The sequence below is a fragment of the Hyla sarda genome, chromosome 3, assembly GCF_029499605.1.
Source record: "Hyla sarda isolate aHylSar1 chromosome 3, aHylSar1.hap1, whole genome shotgun sequence".
Classification (NCBI taxonomy): domain Eukaryota; kingdom Metazoa; phylum Chordata; class Amphibia; order Anura; family Hylidae; genus Hyla; species Hyla sarda.
Genome location: NC_079191.1, coordinates 269,169,185 through 269,193,016, shown reverse-complemented (window position 1 = coordinate 269,193,016; position 23,832 = coordinate 269,169,185). Strand labels below are relative to the sequence as shown.

Here is a 23,832-nt window from a genome sequence, read left to right as displayed (position 1 = left end):
GTGATTTCACACGATTGGTTCTCTTTGATTGTGAGCATTGGTTAAGTGAACCAATTGTGGTTACTTCATTGTGGCCATTATTTTGTTGCTAGTATAAGTCAATGAGATCCCAAATATGGGATTCTCTATATTAGCTAAATATGGAAATTGCTAAATGATTTTTCTAAAATTAGAGGCCCCCTTAATAGTTCAGAACAAATCTATCCTATAGGTTTCATCACTCATCGTAGGACTAGTTTTGAGTATTTCCATAGAAACAATTTACAGTAGCATGTTGTAATGTATTTTATTATCAGGTAACAGTTAAAGTGGTTTCAAAAGTAAAGCTAGGCTGAAGCATATTACTTTCATTACACTTATTAGGCTCTGTTCACACAGCATGTATTTTCCATGTTTTTGATACATTTTTCCCTGTGATATTTTTAGTGAGACTATCATTGTCAAATCAGTATCTAAGATTCAATTCAAAATGGAAAATGATTGATTCACAAAGGGGTACTCTGGCCCTAGACAACTTATCCCCTATCCAAAGGATAGGGGATAAGATGTCTGATCGTGGGGGTCCCGCTGCTGGGGACATCCGCAATCTCTCCTGCAGCACCCACTTATCATCAGGCTCATGGAGCGAAGATTGTTCCGTGTCTGATAACTCACGATACAGGGGCCGAAGTATCGTAACGTCATGGCTCCGTAATGTCACACCCCACCCCCTCAATGCAAGTCTATAGGAGGGGGCGTGGTGGTTGAAGGGGCATAGCCATGATGTCACGATACTCCGTCCCCGGTATCGTGAGTCATCGCTCCGTGAAGCTGATAAGTGGGTGCTGCAGGAGAGATTGCGGAGGTCCCCAGTGGAGGGATCCCCGTGATCAGACATATTATCCTTTGGATAGGGGATAAGATGTCTAGGGCCGGAGTACCCCTTTAAGCTGGCCAAACCCACATACTTCTGTGGAACCAGCCGTTCACATAATGTGTATGGTGCCATCCTGACTCTTCCTCGACACATGATAACGGAAGGGAGAAAAGGATTCGGCATGTTGGATTTCAACTGCTTGGTCATTTTGTACTCGGGATATAATCCCCTGCCAGAAGACATTGAGACTTGGCTGAGCGTGTATGTGTACGTGAGATCGGGAAAAATCCTATCTGTATGGCCAGGTTAAAGGGGTATTCCAGCCCTTAAAACATATCCCCTCTCCACAGTATCTAATCTCCAGAAAGAAGTCCTATGCACTGTAGTTGGTTACCGATTCCATAGACAGTGCATAAGTGAATGAAGGTGGCATCACCTGACATTAATCTAAATGCTGCAAGTCAACATTACCCATACAAATCTTATCTTTAGAAGGAATAAAGAATAAATGCTGAATGAAGCTTCACTTTCAACTTAACATACAATGTTCCTCTTTTTATCTTTATTCATTTTTGGCGTAGAACGAGCAAATCACACAGTCGACCATCAATAACGTATTCCTAACAAACCATATACATATATTAAAGACTGCAAATCAAATAATAGAGGTGACAGGGAGTATGACTTGTATTTATAAAACATATAAGCTGTATGCACATGTAGGGAGTAACATTTTTCTTTAACAAATCTAGCTTAATATAAAGTGCATATTTGAAGACTCTTTATGCTCTTGATTTATTATCTTAATTTTGTTTCAGCATTAAAAACAATAAATATATAATATTGGTATTTTAGTTTCTCTTCCCTAAAATGGCTCTTCTATAATTGATGGAGAAGCTGAATTGCCTCAAAAGTGACCTCCACTAGGTGCACGGCCTACTGGGATTTGTCAACAAAGTTTCCATACATGCAGCCACCTCATCTTCTGCACTCTCTTTTTATAGATGGTCAATATGTAGATCTAAGCTGCAGAGTGCACTTACTTTGTCTTCTAAAAACTTCATGGTGCCAAAAAAATATTGGGGTACACAGTACATCTTTAAACCAGCATTTTGCAATGCAGAATTTTTATGTATGTTTTAACTAGCAAAAATGCTGTAGCTTAAAGTGCACTATTTATTTAGATCTATTTTAAATGTCATTAAATGGATAAAACCCTGATCAGTTTAACTTTTTCGATAATTCTGCCCTAATATTTTTTTTTGTAACATTAAAAATGTAAGGTATTAAATACAATGCCACCTTTGTTTTCAATGTACAGTTACTGCAATGCATTGATGATTTTCAAAATCTGTGTGGCTACTGTGCAATACCATATTAGAAGGACAACTGCAGCTAAATGTATTATTGAGATCTATTCACTTTTAGTATATAGTCTATTCTTGTGCATTGACTGTTAAAGATCAAGACTTTAGCTTGTTTACTATCATCACCTAATGATACAATGTTGGCACCCCGCTTCAATCAATCACACCCCTAACTTCATAGGTTACCTTACAGTCTATATGCTGGCGGACTGTGATGATGGTGTTCATCGTGCACAAAGCAATATTAGTTAATAAGCTCTAGTGTTTGAGCTCATATAGTGACTATCCATATGGAAACCACTGACGTTTGACCATTGGCATTAGTGAATTACATGGATAATACAAGGACTGAAGCGTAACAAGTTAAAATTTAAGGCCTTTATCTGCAAGTGAGCGCTCTATTAGAAATAATCTATATACCATATTTACAAATGCTATAATATATATATTTTGTCTTAAAAGTAACAGTTTTTTTCTGTTCACAGTGCCAATATCTGTACAGGTAGCAATTTTACAACTTGTCAGTATTTTGGCATGGGGATCAGTAGCTCTGTGTATACATATAATATATATATGTGTGTGTATATATATATATATATATATATATTTATATATATATATATATATATATGTATCTATGTAGAAAATAGAGCAGATACAGAAAATAGAGCAGATGCAAAAATAAATCTGCTGTCTCTATAAACCCTTTGTGATCAAATGAGCTGTATGGAGCCAAACAAGTCCGGCTAACAGTTTATATACTATATTTTACTGAGAGGCCATGGTTACATCCAAAGTGGTGTACAAAAGTGTCTGTACATTTGCAGGGTAGTGTGGGTAGTGCTTCTTTTGTTCTGATCTAGACCATATAAAAAGTAAAAATAAAAATAATATCTTGCTTGTGTTACTTTACATAATAATAATAATAATAATAATATAAAGTTGTCTTGTCAGATAGCTTTCTTCTGAGTCCAGTTGATGCTGGTGTTTATCCCCATTTTGCTGTGGTTTTGTTCAGTATTTTGTATTTGATTTAGTGATGGTTGGATGTCACTCAGTAGCTTGGGGGTAGCTTGCATTAAGCTTGAAACACAGTACAAAAGTGCTATATGCTGCTACATTAGTCTGCATGTGGCATCCTGTAACTGGAAGGTTCATTTAGGAGAATCCACCTAGTTCTGCATCCTCGAGTCTAGTTAGACAGTCTGATCACTGAAAAAGAAAGTGCTGATCTTGCCCAGAGATAGGTGAGAATTGCTGGAAAGCCTGATATAACAGACATATCAGACTGGGCAGTAGGTAACCAGTGTTACCCGATTACTATACTCTGCTTCCTTCTGAACTCTCTTAGACCTGTTGTAGAAAGTGACAACAGCCCACCTGAGGTTGATATGAATCCCTCTTCATTGAAAGCAGCTACGAAAAAGGCAGCAATGATAGAAGAAGATCTGGTCTCTAGGGGGCGCCACCTTCACTGATCTTTTGGCTGTCTTTGCCTTCAGTTACAGGCCCTAAACAGTCATTGCTCTTGCTGTGCTGCTTATGTAAAAGAGCTCTCCACTTGGACTTATTCTTCCTGAGGTGATTTAGCATATTTACAGATAGAGGAGTGTCTCCAGTAAATCTTGCCCACTCCACAAACAGTGGCTCCGCAATGTAGGTTATGAAGCCTAAGGACAAAAGAAAACAAGCAAGTTTAAATATGGTTAGCAAAGAATACAAAAGGGTAGTCTAAAAAAGACAGCAAGGTAGAACTTTAATAATAGGAAATTTGTTTTTATTGTAGATTTCAGGGTTGCCATTCTACATTTTTCTTTTTAATCTTGATAATGTATCCAAATAGCCTGGACAGCCAATATATTTTAGGGACCAATAAAGTAATACATACATATCTATAGCTAGGTATAACAATATGAGTTTGTGATGATAACTACAATCACCAACTTGAATTTAAACAGCCTAAAATATGGATGCCTTTTTACACGGACATTGGAAATGTTCAGGCATAATAGAAGGAGGTCCCCAACTGTCATATAGGACACTGTCTCAGTATCCCATTTTAATTCCCAGGATGGAGAACCACTATTCAGAGAAACTCTCACTCTTGCATACTGTGCTTGGCCTTGTATTTATTTCAGACTATTTATACTGTTGTTTTGGTGGGATACTGCAGTGTTTTCAGTCTAATATATACTTTATAAATAGTGTTAGCCAAATAAACAAACACGAGCATGGACTAAGGGCTTGTTCACACTGCTGTTCTGCTCCGGTAAATGGAACTCCGTCGGCCAGTCTGTCGGAATGACGGGAGTTGAGTGGAGAAAAAATTGTGTATATCCCATTTTTTGTATGTCTGCTCAACTATGGTAAAATACCAGATCCTTGGCGGACCACATAAAAATTTAAGAAGGCCAAAAAATCATTATTAGTTTGCCACACATTGCCCTGTGTGAATGGGGGATGTGCAGCCGAGGATGGTGTAATCGAAGAGCTGCACCAACAATCCAGCAATCTAGGAGATCGTTACTCACATAGTGAACAGTGTCGGCCCATCTAAAAGGACTTTAAATGTTGTGTCTATTGCAAAAAGGGAGCACATCTTTTTAGTCTAATACAGTTTTTAACCAAAAGGAGAATTGGATCTGTGCACAAGAGAAGAAACTTCCCCTTAAAATTCCCTTGTGCGCAGTCCTTATAGGAGAGGAAAACCTAACACCAGGATTGGATCCAAAAGAATTATAAGGCATAGTTTATAGGGTTTTATTTTTATCTAAAACAAGGAATGGATATATAAAATAACATACGTTTTTAGTTTTTTTTTCCAGTAGTAGCTCCTGAGCTATATCGAGAAAATAAAACAAATCCACATATTGGCCCTGATTTACTAAGAGTGAAGTGTAGTTTTCTTTGTGTTTTTTTCCCCATGGTATTTACTTAGAATTCCCCACATTTTGCACTTTTCCCTGTAGGGTTTTCCTCAGCTCAAATCCACCACGTTTTCTGTGGAAACCTTAAATATGTTGGGATTTTTCTACAATGTCAGTGAAACGCCCCCTTTTCGGTGACCATGCCCCCTTTTTGGGTTTTCGCAGTAAAATAGAGGGTTTGTCAGTTTTTTTAAAAATTCTGGCACAAATTCTGATGCAGAAAGAATTTCTGGCGCAATCGCCAGAATCTGGCGCACAACCCACAACACATGTCGGGTTTACAATAGTAAATCAGGGCCATTATCTATTTTTATTATCTAACACATTTGTAATGTTGGATATAATGAATTTCATTTTAAGGCCACTTACCAACTTGTATACTGGGTATTGAGTCCTTTTGTTGATTGCAAAGTGGGCTTATTTCTAGGCCGAACTTTCTTTCAAGGTCCCCTAAAAAGCACAAAAAAGTCACGGTAGTTCCTAGTTCCCTGTCATTATACTACTAAGTGACTGAATACACATTATATTGTCGGTAGTCAAGGTTTCAGAAATAAAATTCACAGCACTTAGAGGGGTATTTAATAAGCGTTTGTGCTGTACGTTACCCCTTTCAGATACAAAAAGTAGAAACCGGTTTTTGACTTTGAGCAAATATATGGTGTAATTTATTATATTAGTGAAACACTTCTCAAGTAGACACATATTGGTTTGTTTCTGCACACAGTGGGGGAGATTTATTAAAACCTGTCCAGAGGAAGAATGGTGCAGTTGCCCATAGTAACCAATCAGATTGTGTCTTTCATTATTAAAGAGGCCTGGGAAAAATGAAAGAAGCAATCTGATTGGTTGCTATGGGCAACTGCACCACTCTTCCTCTGCACAGGTTTTGATAAATCTCCCCCAGTATGTACAGTAAAAATTTTAAATGCCATAAAAACTAAAGAGATCTGTTAAACTGATAAAACATTGTATATGCTTGCATCAGAGTGCTCCTCCTCGGTTAAGATCAGGGTTCAAAACCTCTCCAGAGGAAAAGTTACTGAGTTCTTTTCAAAACTGAAAGAAGAAATCTGAATGGTTGCTATGGGCAACTCAGCAACTTTTCCTCTGGACTATGGATCTCCCCCATAGTCTTTAGTCCAGTAATACAACTAAATAAAATAATAATATGATAATCTGTTTCACACCCCATCATTGACTAATAAAGAAATATAACAGTGTGCAATCTTGTTGATGGATATGATGTCCGGTATACTTTCAGACTTCAGGACCCATGAAACTGATCTCCACAGTACCCCAAGATATTGAGGTTCCATTGGAGGACACATTACAGAGGCCTCCTAAAGTCTTCTGACATGTCTATATTTCCCATGAAATAACAGTTCTGAAGCAAAATTTCTTAGAAGTTTCAAACTAGTCACCATTGTCATTGTCAATTCATCCATCAAGTTGCCAATTCAGTCATATATTTTCCAGAACAAGGCACAGTTCTAATAAATGATGTTCATGCTTCCCCATATTGAGTGGAGATCTTTAAGTATTTTTCCACATATCCACAATGTTAGATTGCTGGAGGCCCCTGTTGACACCCGTTCTGATCAGTAGATTCTAGTCCTCAGTTCCTTCCCACCAGCATGTGTATATAGGTGTAACTGTGTGGAGTGGTGGTCAATAAAAAGTCATGGGACATACAGAAACGGCCAAGTGAGACCAACAAGTAAGAGTGTCAACTACAGTATCCCATTTCAGATACAATGTTCTCATCCACCATGACATCCTAACTATAAAAGTACTGGGTTGTTCTATGGAAATGGTGCAGTTTTTTACATCCTCCATATATTATGGTAATAATAAATTTGTCTATCATTGACAAAAACAAAACAGGGATAGATTCTGACTCCAAGTTTATCAGTCTCCCTTGTAACCTCCACTCATTCTCAGTTTTGGTGAATGATATTGGGCAGGAGACTGATATTCCAGACAATACAATGCAATGTGACTGCAGACAGAGTCTCCTGTAAACAGCTTTTTTTAACTACTGCATCATTACAGAAATCCAGCAATGGATATTCACTGTATTCTTGAGACTTGGCTTTGTCCTGAGAGGATCTTTTAACCTTTGTTTAAAAAATAGATGGAAGTTATTGCATTGGCTCAGCACTGCTGGACAAGCTTCCCTGAATTTCTGGCAGTATCTAACCTTGTCTGTAGAATTCTTCACAGACTCTCTCACTCCACTGCTTGCTCAGCTCCCACACACGGCATGGATTGCAGATGTCAGCACACTTCAGGGCGATCTGAAATTGCAATTGAGTTAGTAACAATGGGTTTATATATTCAATATATAACAACACTGTTGCACGATTCCCCAAAGTGTTCACTCACACAGGTGAGGACAGTCCTCCAATTCAGATTTCCATTACACTCTCAGCTTCAAGCTCAATATATACATTATGGGCTTTATACACTATGGGCTATCCGATAATTGCAAACATGAAAGGAAGATTTAGTCACGATCTGAAGGAGCGTTTTCTGTAAACTTGTTTTCTTTATTCCTACGTCTTACAAGACAAAAGTGGATACATGCAAAATAGCAGAAATGATTTACATTAACTGTGTCTCCCAGACACAATGTCTCGGGCTGGGGGGGACGAAACGTCATGCCATGGTCTGGGAGACGAAGATGATGTCAATAATTTCTGCTATTTTGCATGTATCCACTTTTGTCTTGTAAGACGTAGGATTTACAGAAAACGCTCCTTCAGATCGTGAGTAAATCTTCCTCTCATGTTTGCATTTATAATATTCAGAAATCATATGTCAGTTCTTAGTTACATACATACAAGTAATGTAAATAAATGTATCGGCCTATACTGTATACTGGTGCTCTTTAATGTTTAGTGTAACATTTTGCAGGTGTTGGGTGTTTTCAATCTTTCTCCAGCAGTTAATCCCATTCCCCTCCAGATTTCTCTCCGTAGACTGTATATATATTAACCATCCAACTCTTAGACTACCCACAGCGTGCTTCAGTAGTGGAAGACATCCCCATGCTCTCAGAAGGTCCAGCACTGGCATCCAGACTACCTAAGCAGAAGAGCAGTCTGAAAATCTGTAAGCATTTTATATACTGTATATATGGAGAGTATAGGGAATGGAATGAACTGCAGCACGAAGTACAAAAAAAGAAGGCACCAAGTATGTTAACTACACATTCTGGGTCACTGTAATGTATTGTTTGTATGATGCTCAAGCTGAATAAATCAGTACTTGTCTATATTTCCATATGTAAAACCGTTTTATGCCCTTTCAGTGATGTTAAAGGGGTTGTCCAACAATTATCTCTTATTCCCTATTTAAAGTATAGGAGATAATGATTGTAAGGTGTCGGACCTATCAGATCCTGGGGAGGAACTACCAAGTCTTCTGTTGGAATGAAAAAATGGTGATCCATGCATACTTTTGCCGCATTCATTGTCTATGGGACTGCAGAAGATAGCCAAGTACTGTACTCAGCTTTCTTCTCAGTCCCATGGACAGTGAATAGAATGGCAATTTGCATGCACGACCACCAGTCTATTCCCACAGAATGTCAAGATGAGATCCTTGTTGTTAAGGTTATCTTTAAAATGGCTTAGAAACTCATTCTGGCGATTGATGTCTGTCGATGATATTAAAGAACCCAACTGTAGTTCAATATCCAGCCTGAAATAACATCAAATGGTAAGATTAAAATAAGAGAGAACCATGACCAGAACAAGGCTTTGTTTTCTTGTATGAAGTGTAATCTCTTGTGTTGTGGCAGGAACTAGACATGTGCAATTCGTTTTGTAAGAAATTCGTTTTTGTCCGAATTGTGTATATTTCGTACATTCAGATTGATCCGAATGTACAAAATATTTACATCCGAATGAATCCAAATTTGTAACAAAGCAAATTGTACATGCCTACGAAATTGTGAGAAATTAATTTTATTGTTTTTAAAACAAAATTCTTTTTTGTTTAGAAGCAGGAGACCATTATCGGGAGCGGGTGCACGGAAAAGAAGAGACCCGCGGAGATCAGAATATTGGAAGACAGGTAAGACAATGTATAATTTTATGTGATTTATTAATACATGATGTAATGTTGAATGAATGAATGAATGCTGCTGTGTTTGAATGAATGAATGAATGAATGATGTGTTTGATCGATGTGTTTGATTGACGGGTGATTTATGTATAACATGCCATGTTGGTTATTTTTATTGTATTTTTTTATGTAGATATTTATAGTAAAATATTTGTTTTTAATATATACTTATTGTTAATACATTTATTTTTATGTAACATGTATTTTTTTGAACATGTAAATATGTTAGATACGTCGTTTACACTTGCGCTAACCCAGTGTTTCTGTTTCCCAACGAACCAGGGTGCCTCCAGCTGTTACAAAACTACAACATCCAGCATGCCCTGACAGCCAAATGCTGTCTGGTCATGCTGAGAGTTGTAGTTTTGCAACTGCTAGAGGCACCCTGGTTCGTTGGCAAATACTGCGCTAAGTTACCTATTTCTGTTTTTTCTTTTTTTAAATTTCCCTCTCCCTTTACTGAACTGGTTTAGTAGGTTAACGAAATGCATAATTAATTGCTGTGGAAAACTTTTTCTTGACACTTTATTGAAAAATCTAACACAAAAAATTTTCCCGAATGAAAAAGATATAATGAAACGAAACAAAAATTTCCCTCGTGCACATGTCTAGTAGGAACATAGAGGATGTGTCAGATATTAGCTGAATGTGTAATTCTCTAGGTTGAAAGTTGTCCCTAAAATTGGATGCACATAATCATACATTTATCTTGTTAATAGGGGATAAGAGTAATGCTTGAGAATCCTTTAAATACTGCTGTTAAAAAGACAAAAGTATTGGAGCATCTTAACCTAGTAATAATGCCCTGTTGACTAGGCAAAACTATATTTTCAAGCTTTCATGAAATTATAACATTTCTAGTTCGCTAATAAGGTATGAAATAGCATCCGAATTGCATCCGTATTTCTGTACATTAAACACTAATACAAAATTGAGCACTGTAAAAAAAATTCTTATTGGATGCAATAAGATAAAACACTGATACAAAATGCATATAGATGCATCTTTATTTATGGCCCACAAAACTAGCACATGCTGCATGTTTTTAACATATGTGCATATTTGTGAATAACCTCTAGATTAACATTGTGCTTGTAAAAAGCACATGAAATTCAAGGCATGTTTTACAATCTCCCAAAAAAAAGCATTAAAGAGCCCTTGCTTGTCTTTTATAACTAAAACTATATACACACAGAGTTTGCAGCCAACATAGTACATGTCATGACCGACGGGGGGACAGGAAGAGTGAGCCCTAAACTGACCCTAAAAACACACTCCCTGCCTACTTGCCCATCCACCCTAAGCGATGGATCGACAACTTGGAGCCGGTCCCTGCCTGCGCTAAAGTGCAGTGGCATAAGAACAGTTATACATAGTCGGTCACAGGCCAGAAAAAAAGCCGGAAAACTACTAGACAACCAGATATACCAAACAGGATATAAATACTAACAGAGCAGAATATAAACAGGCAAACTGATATAAATATATATATATAAATATAGAACAATGTTCACACTGAACACAGATAACTAAAAAACAGATTAGGTCCAGAACACAAGACTCGAAAACTGATGAGTCAGCATAGACTTCAGAAAACCTCCAGAAAACATGGGAATATCTTGATACTAGAACACAATCTCCCAGAGTCCACCATGGAGCACGGAAATATCTTGTACTAAATCCTAATTTCCCAAGAGTCCCATTGAAAGGTCAAAGGGATGTCTTGTTACAAAAACTCAGAAAACGGATACAAGAAAAATCAGTGTGAACAGCGACATAGCAGAACGGAAATACAATCCTAAAAATCCAACCAATGTAACACAGACTAAACTCTACTAAACAAGACTAATTAACCATGGCTAAAAACTCAGATAAAAAAATCACAAGATAAATACAAGGTAAATGCTCAAGCAGAATTGGAAGTGTATAGCACAATAACCAGCCCTGAATGCAGGAGAAGTTTGGCTTAAAACAGACACATCAGAGTTCTCATTCGTTCAGAGCATTAACTATTCCCAATCCAGGGAACATCCTAGTGTGAATACACACCTAAACAGAAAAATACAAAAACAAATAAACGGACATCACAGTACAACATAATTCTGTGCCTTTTCACCCGAAGCAAATGCAGTACTGCCTAGCTGGAAATGCCTTACAGGCATCTGTCTGGTCATTTATGAGAGCATTGGGGTTTAGGCTATACAAATGGATATTTTTTACCTGTAACATAAAATGCCTGTGGTCCGAATCTGTCAAGATGAGATCCTTGTTGTTAAGGTGATCTTTAAAACGGCTTAGAAACTCATTCTGGCGATTGATGTCTGTTGATAATATTAAAGAACCCAACTGCTGTTCAATATCCAGCCTGAAATGACATCAAATGGTGAAATTAAAATAAGAGAGAACCATGACCGGAACAAGGCTTTGTTTCCTTGTTTGGAGTGTAATCTCTTGTGTTGTGGCAGGATCATAGAAGATGTGTCTTTCCTCTGCACAGCTTGTTCCATGTCATCAATATAATTAACCCATCCCATGATGACATCCTGTGACATTGTACACTGCCCTACTCTGTGTCAGAACATTTCCCACACCAGTACACAAGGAGACACTACCTAAAATTCTGTCAGTACAGACTGTGGTTTCCTCCATTTCTGTTATTCGTGTACATTCGCACGTTTCTGCTGCAGATATGCTTTAGCAGATTTTGCTACCCATGTCAATGGGCAGCAAAATCTTCAGCAGCAAATATGCAGCTAAAATGCGTGTGTGAACATACCCTAAATCTGTATCTTGTATTGCAGCATACACCTGAATTAAGAGGAGTTGCATTACCAAACACAAAAAAAGGTAAAAAGTACAAAAGTAGGAAAAGTACACCCTTTTTGAATAGCGATCAACCTCTAGAATGCTTTCTAGCAAAAAACTAAAAAAGTCAAGATTTTTCAGCACCTGTTGCACACAGAATGTCCACCCAGAATAAGTGTCAACTGTAACGACCTGTGAGCTGGCCTGTCACTATTTCTTTGCTTTATTCCCTGTCCCCAATTAAAGCCAATGGGAACAGGTTTTTCAAAGGTGACATTGCATGGTTGTTTATGCGCAAATTGGCGCGTCAAAAACCATGCGGGTATAAGCTGTCTTAACTTGCGCTTCCTCTTCCATTTAACATAGAAATATTTCCTACAAATTTTCTGTATATTTTCTTTCGCTCAAGAAAAAATGAATGAAGGAATGTATGTTATAAAAAAATGACCTTGTGTTTCAATTCTTTTTACATTTTAGGGAAATATACAAAGATTAAAGTTCTGCTGTTTCATAATACTTACGTAATTTCCTTTGACAAATGTGCAAATAACCTTGATTCTCTTAGCATGCCAACCGTGGACCTCCAGTGATGGTTCTCTAAAACAGATGTATTCTAAGGAAGAAACAAAATCTAGTAAAGACATATTGTCAAAGGTGAATCACATGCTATTACTAATCTATCGTAATGTAGTGTCTAGTCAATGGCACTATTTTACCAAACTGATCTAAAATCTAAATTTATAAACCAAGCACATTAGTTAATAACATAAATCCCCCCTTGATATATTTTTTCCTTAAAAATGAATGATCACATTTCGACTGATACTAGTATAGGCTTTCCAAGTTAGGGCTACATGAATTCCACACAACTTGCTGTTACTGCAGTAACTTTAAATTTGTTTAATTTTGTGTTTTAAATGTATTTAAAATCTAACAGTTTCCCTATTAAACATAACAATTAAGATGCCTTTTGTAGCCCTAGTCTGAATCTTAGTTTAAGGGTATGTTTAGACGAGTGGATCCACAACGTATTTTACGCTGCGGATCCACCGCTGAAGGACCACTACTTGCTGCCTTTAGATGTGCCTGCTCGGAGCGGCAATATGCCGCTACGAGCAGACACACTGAAGCGATGTGCGAGTCACCGCGCATGAGCGGTGTACTCGCACACATCATAGCCGCTCCCCCTGCTCTATGAGCTAGGCGTGGGCGGCCGTCATATGCGAGTACACTTGGCATGCGTGCTGCGACTCGCACATCACAGTGTGTCTGCTCACAGCTCGTATTGCCGCTCCGAGCAAGCACTCTGTAGCGGTCCTTCAGCGGCGGATCCGCAGCATAAATGGAGGCCTGCCCATTTGAACCCTTAACAATTGCTAGAACGGGGGTCCTTGTACCTCCAACTGCATGACATGAGTGCGGAGGATTTTTCAAGGAACGTTAACCATAAATTGAAGAGTCATTATATTGCACTTTAGACCTTTAGGCTATGTTCACATAGTATAAAATGTTGTATTGTATTTAATTTTTTTTGTCCATAATGGGCAAAAATGTGTTTGCATTTTTTTTTCTTGCAACAACATTTTTGCAGATTATGGCCGAAAATGTGCATGTAAAAGAAAATATACTACTAAATTTTACATTGCGTGAGGACATTTTTGTTTTTGTCTAACCAGTTAACAAAGGGGGAAGTTTATCAACTAGGCACAGCAGTGTTCTGATGTCAAAGAGTTGCACATTTTTCCACTATCCCAATTTTAATGAAAAATTCGCAACTTTACACTACTTTTACAAATGGGCAGTAGAGAAGGAAGTGACCTCCATCACCCATCAGATTTACGAAGACTAAGTTTCCATTTGGTTTTTTTTCTGGCAGTTTTTTTTGGAAAACTGCCACTGCAGTTTTTGAGCCAAAGTCAGAAGTGGATCCATAAGGGAGGAGAAGTGTAAGTCCTTCCTTTATATGTCATATTCCTTTTAAATACATTTCTGGCTTTGGCTCAAAAACTGCTATGGCAGTTTTCCAAAAACTGCCAAAAAATAAATAAAACAAATGGAAACTTATGGCAATCAGGCATAAGTTTTATCTGAAATCAGTTCAGTCAGAGGCACATGGGGCAGACACAGATGTGGCAGATTAATTAAGAGGTATGTGAACTGCATTGTTCCTAGTGCTACCTATCTTAGCCTTCTTGGTTATATTATGTAATTTAATTGTGTAGTTTTTAACAAGATATCTTACAATCTCTTGTTGTATATTGAGTATATTGTCTGTCTATCTATTTATCTATCTTTATACATATTGTGAGATAGTGACAAAAATAGTTGTCAGGGATTACAGTATTTCCCCAAAATTTATGTCTATGAGACTCTAGGAAGTGCATATCTCATCCAAGGAAATCTGGGTGAGATGTGTGAAATCCAGAGTAGCTGGCTACAGTGGGGATCAAAAGTTTGGGCACCCCAGGTAAAAATTTGTATTAATGTGCATAAAGAAGCCAAGGAAAGATGGAAAAATCTCCAAAAGGCATCAAATTACAAATTAGACATTATTATAATATGTCAACAAAAGTTAGATTTTATTTCCATCATTTACACTTTCAAAATAACAGAAAACAAAAAAATGTCATCTGCAAAAGTTTGGGCACCCTGCAGAGTTAATATCTTGTACTGCCCCCTTTGGCAAGTATCAAAGCTTGTAAACGCTTTTTGTAGCCAGCCAAGAGTCTTTCAATTCTTGTTTGAGGTATCTTTGCCCATTCTTCCTTACAAAAGTCTTCCAGTTCTTTAAGATTTCTGGGCTGTCTGTCACGCACTGCTCTTTTAAGGTCTATCCATAGACCTTAAAATTATTTCAATTATGTTGAGGTCAGGAGATTGTGAAGACCATGGCAAAACCTTCAGTTTATGCCTCTTGATGTACTCCCAAGTGGATTTCTAGGTGTGTTTAGGATCATTATCCATTTGTAGAAGCCATCCTCTCTTTAACTTCAGCTTTTTCAAAGATGGCATCAAGTTAGCATCCAAAATTTGCTAACATTTTATTGAATCAATTTTTCCTTCTACTTGTGAGATGTTCCCTGTGCCACTGGCTGCAATACAACCCCAAAGCATGATTGATCCACCCCCATGCTTAACAGTTGGACAGAGGTTCTTTTCATTAAATTCTGTTCCCCTTCTTCTCCAAGCATACCTTTGCTCATTCCGGCAAAAAAGTTAAATTTTAACCTCATCGGTCCACAGAACTTGTTTCTAAAATGCATTAGGCTTGTCTATATGTTCATTTGCAAAATTCAAACGCTGATTTTTGTGGTGGAGACGTAGAAGAGGTTTTCTTCTGATGACTCTTCCATGAAGACCATATTTGTACAAGTATCTCTTTAGAGTGGAATTGTGTACCACAACTTCAGTGTCTGCTAGATCTTTCTGGAGGAATTGTGCAGTCAAACGTGGGTTTTGAATTGTTTTTCTCACAATCCTGCGAGCTGTTCTGTCTGATATTTTTCTTGGTCTTCCAGATCTTGCTTTAACTTCCACTGTTCCTGATGACTGCCATTTCTTTATTACATTCCGAACAGAGGATATTGACATCTGAAAATGTTTTGCTATCTTCTTATAGCCTTCTCCAGCTTTGTGAGCGTCAACTATTTTCAGTTTCAGATTTCTAGACAACTAGAAGAACCCATGGTGCTGATTGTTGGAGCAAGGTCAGATGAGTCTGGGCATTTAAAACCTTGATTGACATCACCTGGTCTTCCCAGATGATGATTGAGAACAATCCATGACACTGGCAGGTCTCAGCTTTGCAAAGGGGGCAGTGCATGCTATAAATTCTGCAGGGTGCCCAAACTTTTGCTGATGCCATTTTTTTGTTTTCTGTTATTTTGAAAGTGTAAATGATGGAAATAAAATCTAACTTTTGTTGACATATAAGAATGTCTAATGTGTTATTTGATGCCTTTTGGAGATTTTTCCATCTTTCCTTGGCTTCTTTATGCACATTAATACAAATTTTTACCTAAGGTGCCCAAACTTTTGATCCCCACTGTATCCTTAGCAAAACTAATATGTGCTATTCTTTCTGAGGTAATGCAAGTGCTGCTTTATTTTCTGCTGGGTGGCTGGTAGTAAGCCACCTGTAATTTTAGGGCAAACTTATTTTTAGAGCTCAGACAAAAAGAGTTAATTTATTTTATGCCTGTTTTTTTTTTTTTTTTTTTTTTTATTGCGTCTTTTGCAAATAAAGGGTAGGAGAAGACCTGCTTTAAACTGTGTCACTGTCTACTGCTGTTTGATGCCACTTGCCTGACTGGTATATGCAAAAAATGCTAAACTTTTAGTTATAACTGTGCATGGCTTACATAGTTGAAAAAAAGTCCAAGTTCAACCTATAATCCTAATTTTGTTGATCCAGAGTAAAACAAAAAAAACTTTTTAGGTGTTGCAAATGCTAGTTGCCCCACACAAGGGGAAAAAAATTCTTCCTGACTCCAAATATAGTGATCAGAATACATCCCCAGATCAACATCCCACATTCAAAAATCTAGCTATAGCTTGTACTATAATATTTTTCAAGAAAGGCATCCAGTCACCTCTTGACTTTGGTCAATAAATCAACCATCACAACTTTATCAGAGAGTTCTATAGTCTCACTGCTCTTACAGTAACGAATCTCCATCAGTGATGATGGTAAAACCTCAGTTCCTCTACATGTAAAGGATTCCCCCTTTGTCATGGATACTGGCCCAGGTATTAAAGATCACTAGAATAATCTCTGTACTGTCCATTAATATATTTCTACATTGGGTGCATAACATGTCATTAGAATAAGTATACAAAGGATTTTTACAGATGCAGGCTCTATACAGTAAGCAATGAATATATCATAGTCATCATAAGGCATATCATTATCATCACAGCTCTCGTTAGAGAACTAGTCAGCCAATATTTTATTTCCAACCTTACCTAGGCACTTATGCAAAATAATGGTTCCCAGTAAATTTTTCTTACACTTTAGTATGACTAAGTTCACTTTGAGCCTACAGTCTTACCTGGTACAGGCTGGCAAGATGGTGCTTAGTTTTTATCAAAAATGGTTGGTTTACTCCTGGATGATCCACATCATGTGCAGCTGCTGCCAATAGCCCGAGCATTATATCCAGAGGAGTTAGGTAGCTTGCAAGCTGTATGAAGTAAGTATATGTTTATTTTCTACAGATAAAACTAGAAACTAGATAAAGTATCCTTGAAAGAGACAACTGATATGCAAATGGAGACCTTGTTTAAAACAGATCAAATGCATTAAAGTGGAACTCCGGTGGAAACAAGTGGAAAACCCCTTTTTTTTTTATTTTTTTTTTATTTTTTTAACTCTATTAGATTTTCAAATAATTTTTTAAACAATACCAGTAATATTGAAAAGTGCAAATAGTAACGTGCAAAGGCAAGAGGATAAAGCAGTACCCATGGTGCCACGAACATGGAATCATAAATAATGATACAATATAAGCCATAAAGAACATGGGTCTAGATAGAACCACTCTCATACATACCACACACAAGACAAAAAAATGGATAAAAAAAAGGGGGAGGGGTGAGGGGCAAAAGAACAAGAGCAGATGGGTCCTTTTTGTTTAGATTTGTAAATTACTTCTATTTAAAAATCTGAAGCCTTCAAGTACTTATCAGCTGCTGTATACTACAGATATACTACAGGGAAAATTTTGAAGTTCTTTCCACTCTGACAACAGCTCTCTCTGCTGATCCCTTTGTCCGTGTCAGGAACTGTCCAGAGTAGAAGCAAATCCCCCCAGCAGAGAGAGCTGTGGTCAGACTGGAAAGAATTTCACTAATTTCTCTGTAGTATATCTGTAGTATACAGCAGCTGATAAGTACTGGAAGGATTACGATTTTTAAATAGAAGTCATGGCACCAGTTCATTTGAAAACCTTTTTTCTCCACCAGAGTTCACCTTTAACTATGTAGACTGAGAAACCTGGAATTGTCCTAAGATAGCAAAGACTATAAACCCAGTTATCTTTGCCCATTGTTCACCCCTTCTGTACATTAGGAATTCATAACTTATAAACTAGAGTTCTATCAATAATATCTATAACACAATGGTTTTACAACATTCTACCATTAGTCTAATACAATTGTATTGTATAGTTATTAAATTACAGGGATACATCAATGTAAATTAACTGGTGTCAGAAAGTTGCACCAATATGTAATTTACTTCTATTTAACACCGATTTGTAAATTACTTCTATGTAAAAATCTAAAGCCTTCCAGTACTTATCAGCTGCTGTATGCTTCAGAGAAAGTTATGTGATTATTTCCAGTCTGACTACAGTGCTCTCTGCTGCCATGTCTGTCTGTGTCCCCATAGCAAACCTATCCTGCTCTGGACAGTTCCTGACATGGTCAAAGGTGGTAGCAGAGGCATCTCAGCTTAAAATAAAGTACATTAGTAAGTGATAAATCATACTGCATTTAAACTATGAACAAACTTCTTTAGAGATTGTTTCTAGATGTATAATAAAGATTATTTACCTAAATGTATTCTTAAGTGCATTGAGTGCCAGAAAGATGTTACAAGTTCCATCCTGCCTGAACCCCAGGAAGCATTAAACACTGACAGGCTTCCCTATCATAACCATCTATGGTTGTAACAGGCAACCCTGTCAACGTTTAATGTTGCCCATAGTTTACACAACATAAAACTAGTAAAAGGTTCCCTTTAAAAAAAATGAGGGTCATTACAGAAAATGATGACCTGTTCATACTATATAAACCACCAATGAAATGACGGGTAGGCATTATAAACAGCAGTGACCTTTAACCATGAGCATAGAGTGCACGTACCTTTGGCTCTTTTAAATAGCAGTGCATAGCTTGTGTGACATCTGCAGCATGGACAGCATTGTGATATGGGTTTTGACTATGGTAGTCTTCCTGAACCATGACTGAAACAATTGCCAAATAAATATATGTATTAAAGGGTAGCTCCCACCATCATGTTTTTTTTTTCTGTCCCTGCCTATTGCCCTTCTATACCTAACACCCTCCCTGCCTTTATTTATTTATTTTTACTATTTTAAAAATGGCATTTAGTCTGCCTGGTAGTGTGCTCAATACCAGGCAGACTTCCCCAGCAGGCACCACGTCACTGATGCCTGCTGGGGGCCAACTTCCGCCCTTAGTTCTCCTAAGAACTAGGCGACCCCTAGTGGCCGAATTTAAAAGTGATTTTAAACTGTTTTAAAATCACTTTTTTTAATTAAAGTATATTAGAGATATGTTGTAGTACTTAAGTACTACAACATATCAATTTTTTGATTTCATGACAGTGCCCATTTAAGCATTGATCACACACATTCACTATTTTACTAAAATTAATTTATTTCATGGGGAATACAAGTATTTACTAACAAACATGCTAGATCCTCTTTACAGTTTGGATCATTGTTTGCAAACATTATATATAAACATTACATATAGCCTGAGGATACATACCTAGAAACCTATGCAATTTCACCATGTCAAGCTGAAAGTGATGGATAAGTCCGTGGACGTTGAAGAGATGACACAATAGTGTTACAAGGCTGTTACCTGGTGGAGCAGAAATGCTATAGTTAGTTTTAAGCAATAAAAAATAAGGCTTTTCACTTGTCCTTAATAAGGATGGTTAAGAGGGGGATTCATATTTATAACTGTAGTAGTTTTCTCTTTTGATATCCTGAGGTGCAGGATTGTTCACCTTTATCTTGCTGACATTTTCACTATAATACACAACTCCTGTCTCCATCACTGACTGTGAGCTAGTGAATAAGAAAATACTGGAATGTTGTGAACCACAAAAGCCTTTTCATTCTTAAATTGGCAGAAAAGTAATAAGGTTCCTGACAGTCCTTTATCTTTCTTGCACAGCTAGGGATCAGTAAAAAAAATCAATAGCTCTCACGCTCCAGGTTTTTGAGTACAGAATCTGGAAACAATAAAGTATGTATACTGTTTCCTTGGCATAAACAAACTTTGACTTTCTGTGAACTTCACCGGTTTTGTACCACACTCAAATAGTATAGATCACATTAAGGCATAGTATTATAGCATATAGTACCTTATTTTTTCATAGCTTTCTGCTAAAATGCTATTAAATAGAATATGACCACTGTGTTTATTGAATGTCTGGACTAGATCAGGTTTAAAGGAGTAGTCCAGTGGTGACTAGTGGTGAACAACTTATCCCCTATCTTAAGGATAGGGGATAAGTTGCAGATCGCGGGGGGTCCGACCGCTGGGGCCCCCTGCGATCTCCTGTACGGAGCCCCGAGAGCCCGCGGGAAGGGGGTGTGTCGACCTCCGCACGAAGCGGCGGCCGACACACCCCCTCAATACAACTCTATGGCAGAGCCGAAGCGCTGCCTTCGGCAATCTCAGGCTCTGCCATTGAGATGTATTGAGGGGGCCAGTCGACACCCGCTATCTGGCCGGAGAGCCGGGGCCCTATACAGAGAGATCGCAGGGGGCCCCAGCGGTCGGACCCCCCGCGATCTCAAACTTATCCCCTATCCTTAGGATAGGGGATAAGTTTTTCACCACTGGACTACCCCTTTAAACCTTATGATGCCATCTCTGTTACTGTAGTTACTTGCAGAAGAAATAGATCTACTGCCAGGAAAGATGGTGCAGAGCCTTAAAGGGGTAGTCCAGTGGTGAAAAACTTATCCCCTATCCTAAGGATAGGGGATAAGTTTGAGATCGCGGGGGGTCCGACCGCTGGGGCCCCCTGTGATCTCTCTGTACAGGGCCCCGGCTCATCGGCCAGATAGCGGGTGTCGAACCCCGCAAGAAGCGGCGGCCGACACGCCCCCTCAATACATCTCAATGGCAGAGCCGGAGATTGCCGAAGGCAGCGCTTCGGCTCTGCCATAGAGTTGTATTGAGGGGGGCGTGTCGGCCGCCGCTTCGTGCGGAGGTCGACACGCCCCCTTCCCGCGGGCTCTCGGGGCTCCGTACAGGAGATCGCAGGGGGCCCCAGCGGTCGGACCCCCTGCGATCTGCAACTTATCCCCTATCCTTAAGATAGGGGATAAGTTGTTAACCACTGAGTCACCACTGGACTACTCCTTTAAGGTCATTTGAATAAACTAGTCATGTCAAGATATGGCAAGTGTTTAAATTGCACCAGGTTTACTCCTGTGATCACAAGTTATAACCCTGGGAAGTGTGTGGCAGCGCTCTTCATTCCCTCTTCGCCCACTCCATTAAATTTTTTCAATTCGTAGGTTTTTGAAATGAAACAGTTTGTTTGAGTGACAGCTGGGAAGTGAGGTGAGTGCTGCTGCGCACTTCATCCAGCTATAACTGTTGCAGCATCATCATTTATTGTCCCAGCTTAAGCACAGGCTGGGACAATGTCCAGTAAGTGAGGACTAGCACTCTTCTGTGCTCTCTCCTGTCTATCTGACTGCAGCATGAAAACAGAGAGAATGGGTTACAGGGCAGCCTGCAGTGGTTGGATGAAGAGACCCAGCACAGCAGACTCAGGGCAGAAGTGAATGAATGTTGAGTAAGTGAGGGAAAGCTCAGTGCTTGTCTTGGAAACACCCCTTTCTAACCAGTAGATGCCAGAAAGAGTAAGCAGCAGAATCTGTGGGATTTGTGAGCCAAATACAGAAGCTAGTGACATAAAAAAGACATGTAAAGAGTCTGCATGACCGAGTAACAGATATAAAAATTATTATTTTCTGTGATATGACAGATGACCGATATATTTTAAAGTCCCGTTCACAGCATAACTTTAATAGACCGAAACTAGATTTACAGATTTAAGGTCCCATAGCCCAATAACTTCAATAGACTGATACTAGATTTAAGGGATGGTCTTTTGAACTTGATGGTCTTTTTGCAACCCCATAAACTATACAAAATAGTCTAATAGTAACTATGTTCAGTCCATTTCTTAAACATATGGGCCCAGATTTATCAAACTGTGGGAGAGAAAACATTTTGTCTCTCACACAGTTTGGCAGAAAAAAACAGTATGGCCCAGATTTATCGGATTCAAAAATGTACAGTAGATTATACAAAGAAACATAGCTACAATCGGTATACCTTTTATCTACTGACAAGGTACCACAAAAATGTTATTAGGACCCAAGTTTCATCTTATTAAAATTAACCATACTTCTACTCAAAAGCATAAAATTTACTTCTCCAATTTCAGAGCCAATATAAAAAAGACACCCCATATGGCATGCCCTTGCACAGTTGCATCCGGGGCACTATAGGATATGAAAGTGTTTATATCTGTAATTAGTGAATCATTTTTGTGAAAATTGTCCAAGTTATCCCATGCTGCTAAATACACATTGGGTCTTCTGTCCATTCCTCAAGGTCAGTTCTCTTCTGTTACATATATTTGTCAGTGATGCAATTTTAATACTCTAGTTATAGTTTAAGTAAATAAGTGCCCTGTAAAAGATGGAGGTTCATGAGAAGCACATGGTCAACAATTCAACATAAGTATCTGTTCTGAATGATCACCATCTGTTCAGAATACCGAGCTGATTATAATTTAGTTATATAATGTCTTATGTTATTAAGCCAGGATTGTAATCGTCATAGTTAATGCGGAGGGCAGGCCTAATCTCTCGATGACCAACTGGCTGGGAAAGATCTTAACACGATTTCTACATCATGGTGTTAAATATGTGCAAAGCTGGGATTGAGATGAGAAACTTGACCTGAGATCATTCATACTGGAGCTATAAACAATGGAAACCAATCTGGTGCCAATGTTCTAGTCATGATTGTTTCATGACTACAGGGACCAATGATGTATACATAGCACACGTCCACTTCAGCAGCCCAGATTTCTGTAGATGTCAAATCAAAGAAGGTTAAAGCATGTGCTTATAGCTATGTGTCACAAATTCTGCTTACCATTTGTCAGACGGTCAAAGAGGAAAATGTCAAAATTCCACATCCCCACTTTAGATAACATATGCTGTTAATAAAACAGAACATCTTGTTAGATTGTTTAAGTAGTGTGCGGAACATGTCAGAATGTATACACTCCTGTAAATGAAGTCTACACAGTAAGTAAATAGTAAGATGTAATGCTGCGAAGTCCTGATGTCATTACATAACAATTCACTGCATAAACACATACTAGAAATGCAAGTGGAAATTGCTTCCCTGGTGTGCCGATATTGCGGTCCGGTCTTTTGGCCCCTGCCCTCTTCCAGCTTTTGATGCCCTACAGGTATCACTGCGGCTCAGTTTATCGCCGGCCATAGCAATGTTCTTCTATGGCCAGTGATAGGCTGAGCTGTAGTGTCATGTAACAGGCCCAGGCATCAGGAAGGAAACAGGGCTCGAGCCTGGGCCCAATACATGACACTGTCGCTCAGTGTATCTCCGGCCGAGGCAGGACATTGCTGTGATTAGTTGAGACGCAGTGTGATGTCTCGGGCACCAAAAGCTGAAAGAGAATCCAGGCTGGAGGACGATGACATTGGCGAATCGGGGGAGCAGTGAAAGGTAAATTAGGGTTTATTATTTTTATTCCGGCAGCCTGTGCATTTGGGATAAAAAAAAATTCTCTGGAGTTCTTCTTTAAGAGACCAACAGTTTTAGAATATCCGATTATGCAGAAAAACCTTTTCAACTATGCATGCCATTTTAGATGCTTAGAACTTAGAAAAAAGTTAGAAATCTCCCCATATAAAAATTCACA

General features: G+C 38.4%; 1 protein-coding gene across 5 annotated transcripts in view; it reads right to left on the bottom strand.

Annotated features, from left to right (window-relative positions):
• Positions 1-256: 256 nt before the first annotated feature.
• PDE7B (phosphodiesterase 7B) overlaps positions 257-23,832 on the bottom strand; it is a 465,941-nt gene continuing 442,365 nt past the window's right edge. For all 5 annotated transcript variants that reach the window (XM_056566606.1, XM_056566607.1, XM_056566608.1 and 2 more), the window contains 9 exons: positions 23,037-23,100; positions 19,605-19,700; positions 18,954-19,054; positions 17,138-17,269; positions 12,608-12,699; positions 11,502-11,646; positions 7,351-7,447; positions 5,520-5,600; positions 257-3,893 (listed from right to left, as the gene is read on the bottom strand). In XM_056566606.1, coding sequence (XP_056422581.1) covers positions 3,679-3,893; positions 5,520-5,600; positions 7,351-7,447; positions 11,502-11,646; positions 12,608-12,699; positions 17,138-17,269; positions 18,954-19,054; positions 19,605-19,700; positions 23,037-23,100 — 1,023 coding nt within the window. In that variant the 3' untranslated portion in view covers positions 257-3,678. The remainder of the gene's footprint in view (positions 3,894-5,519; positions 5,601-7,350; positions 7,448-11,501; positions 11,647-12,607; positions 12,700-17,137; positions 17,270-18,953; positions 19,055-19,604; positions 19,701-23,036; positions 23,101-23,832) is intronic.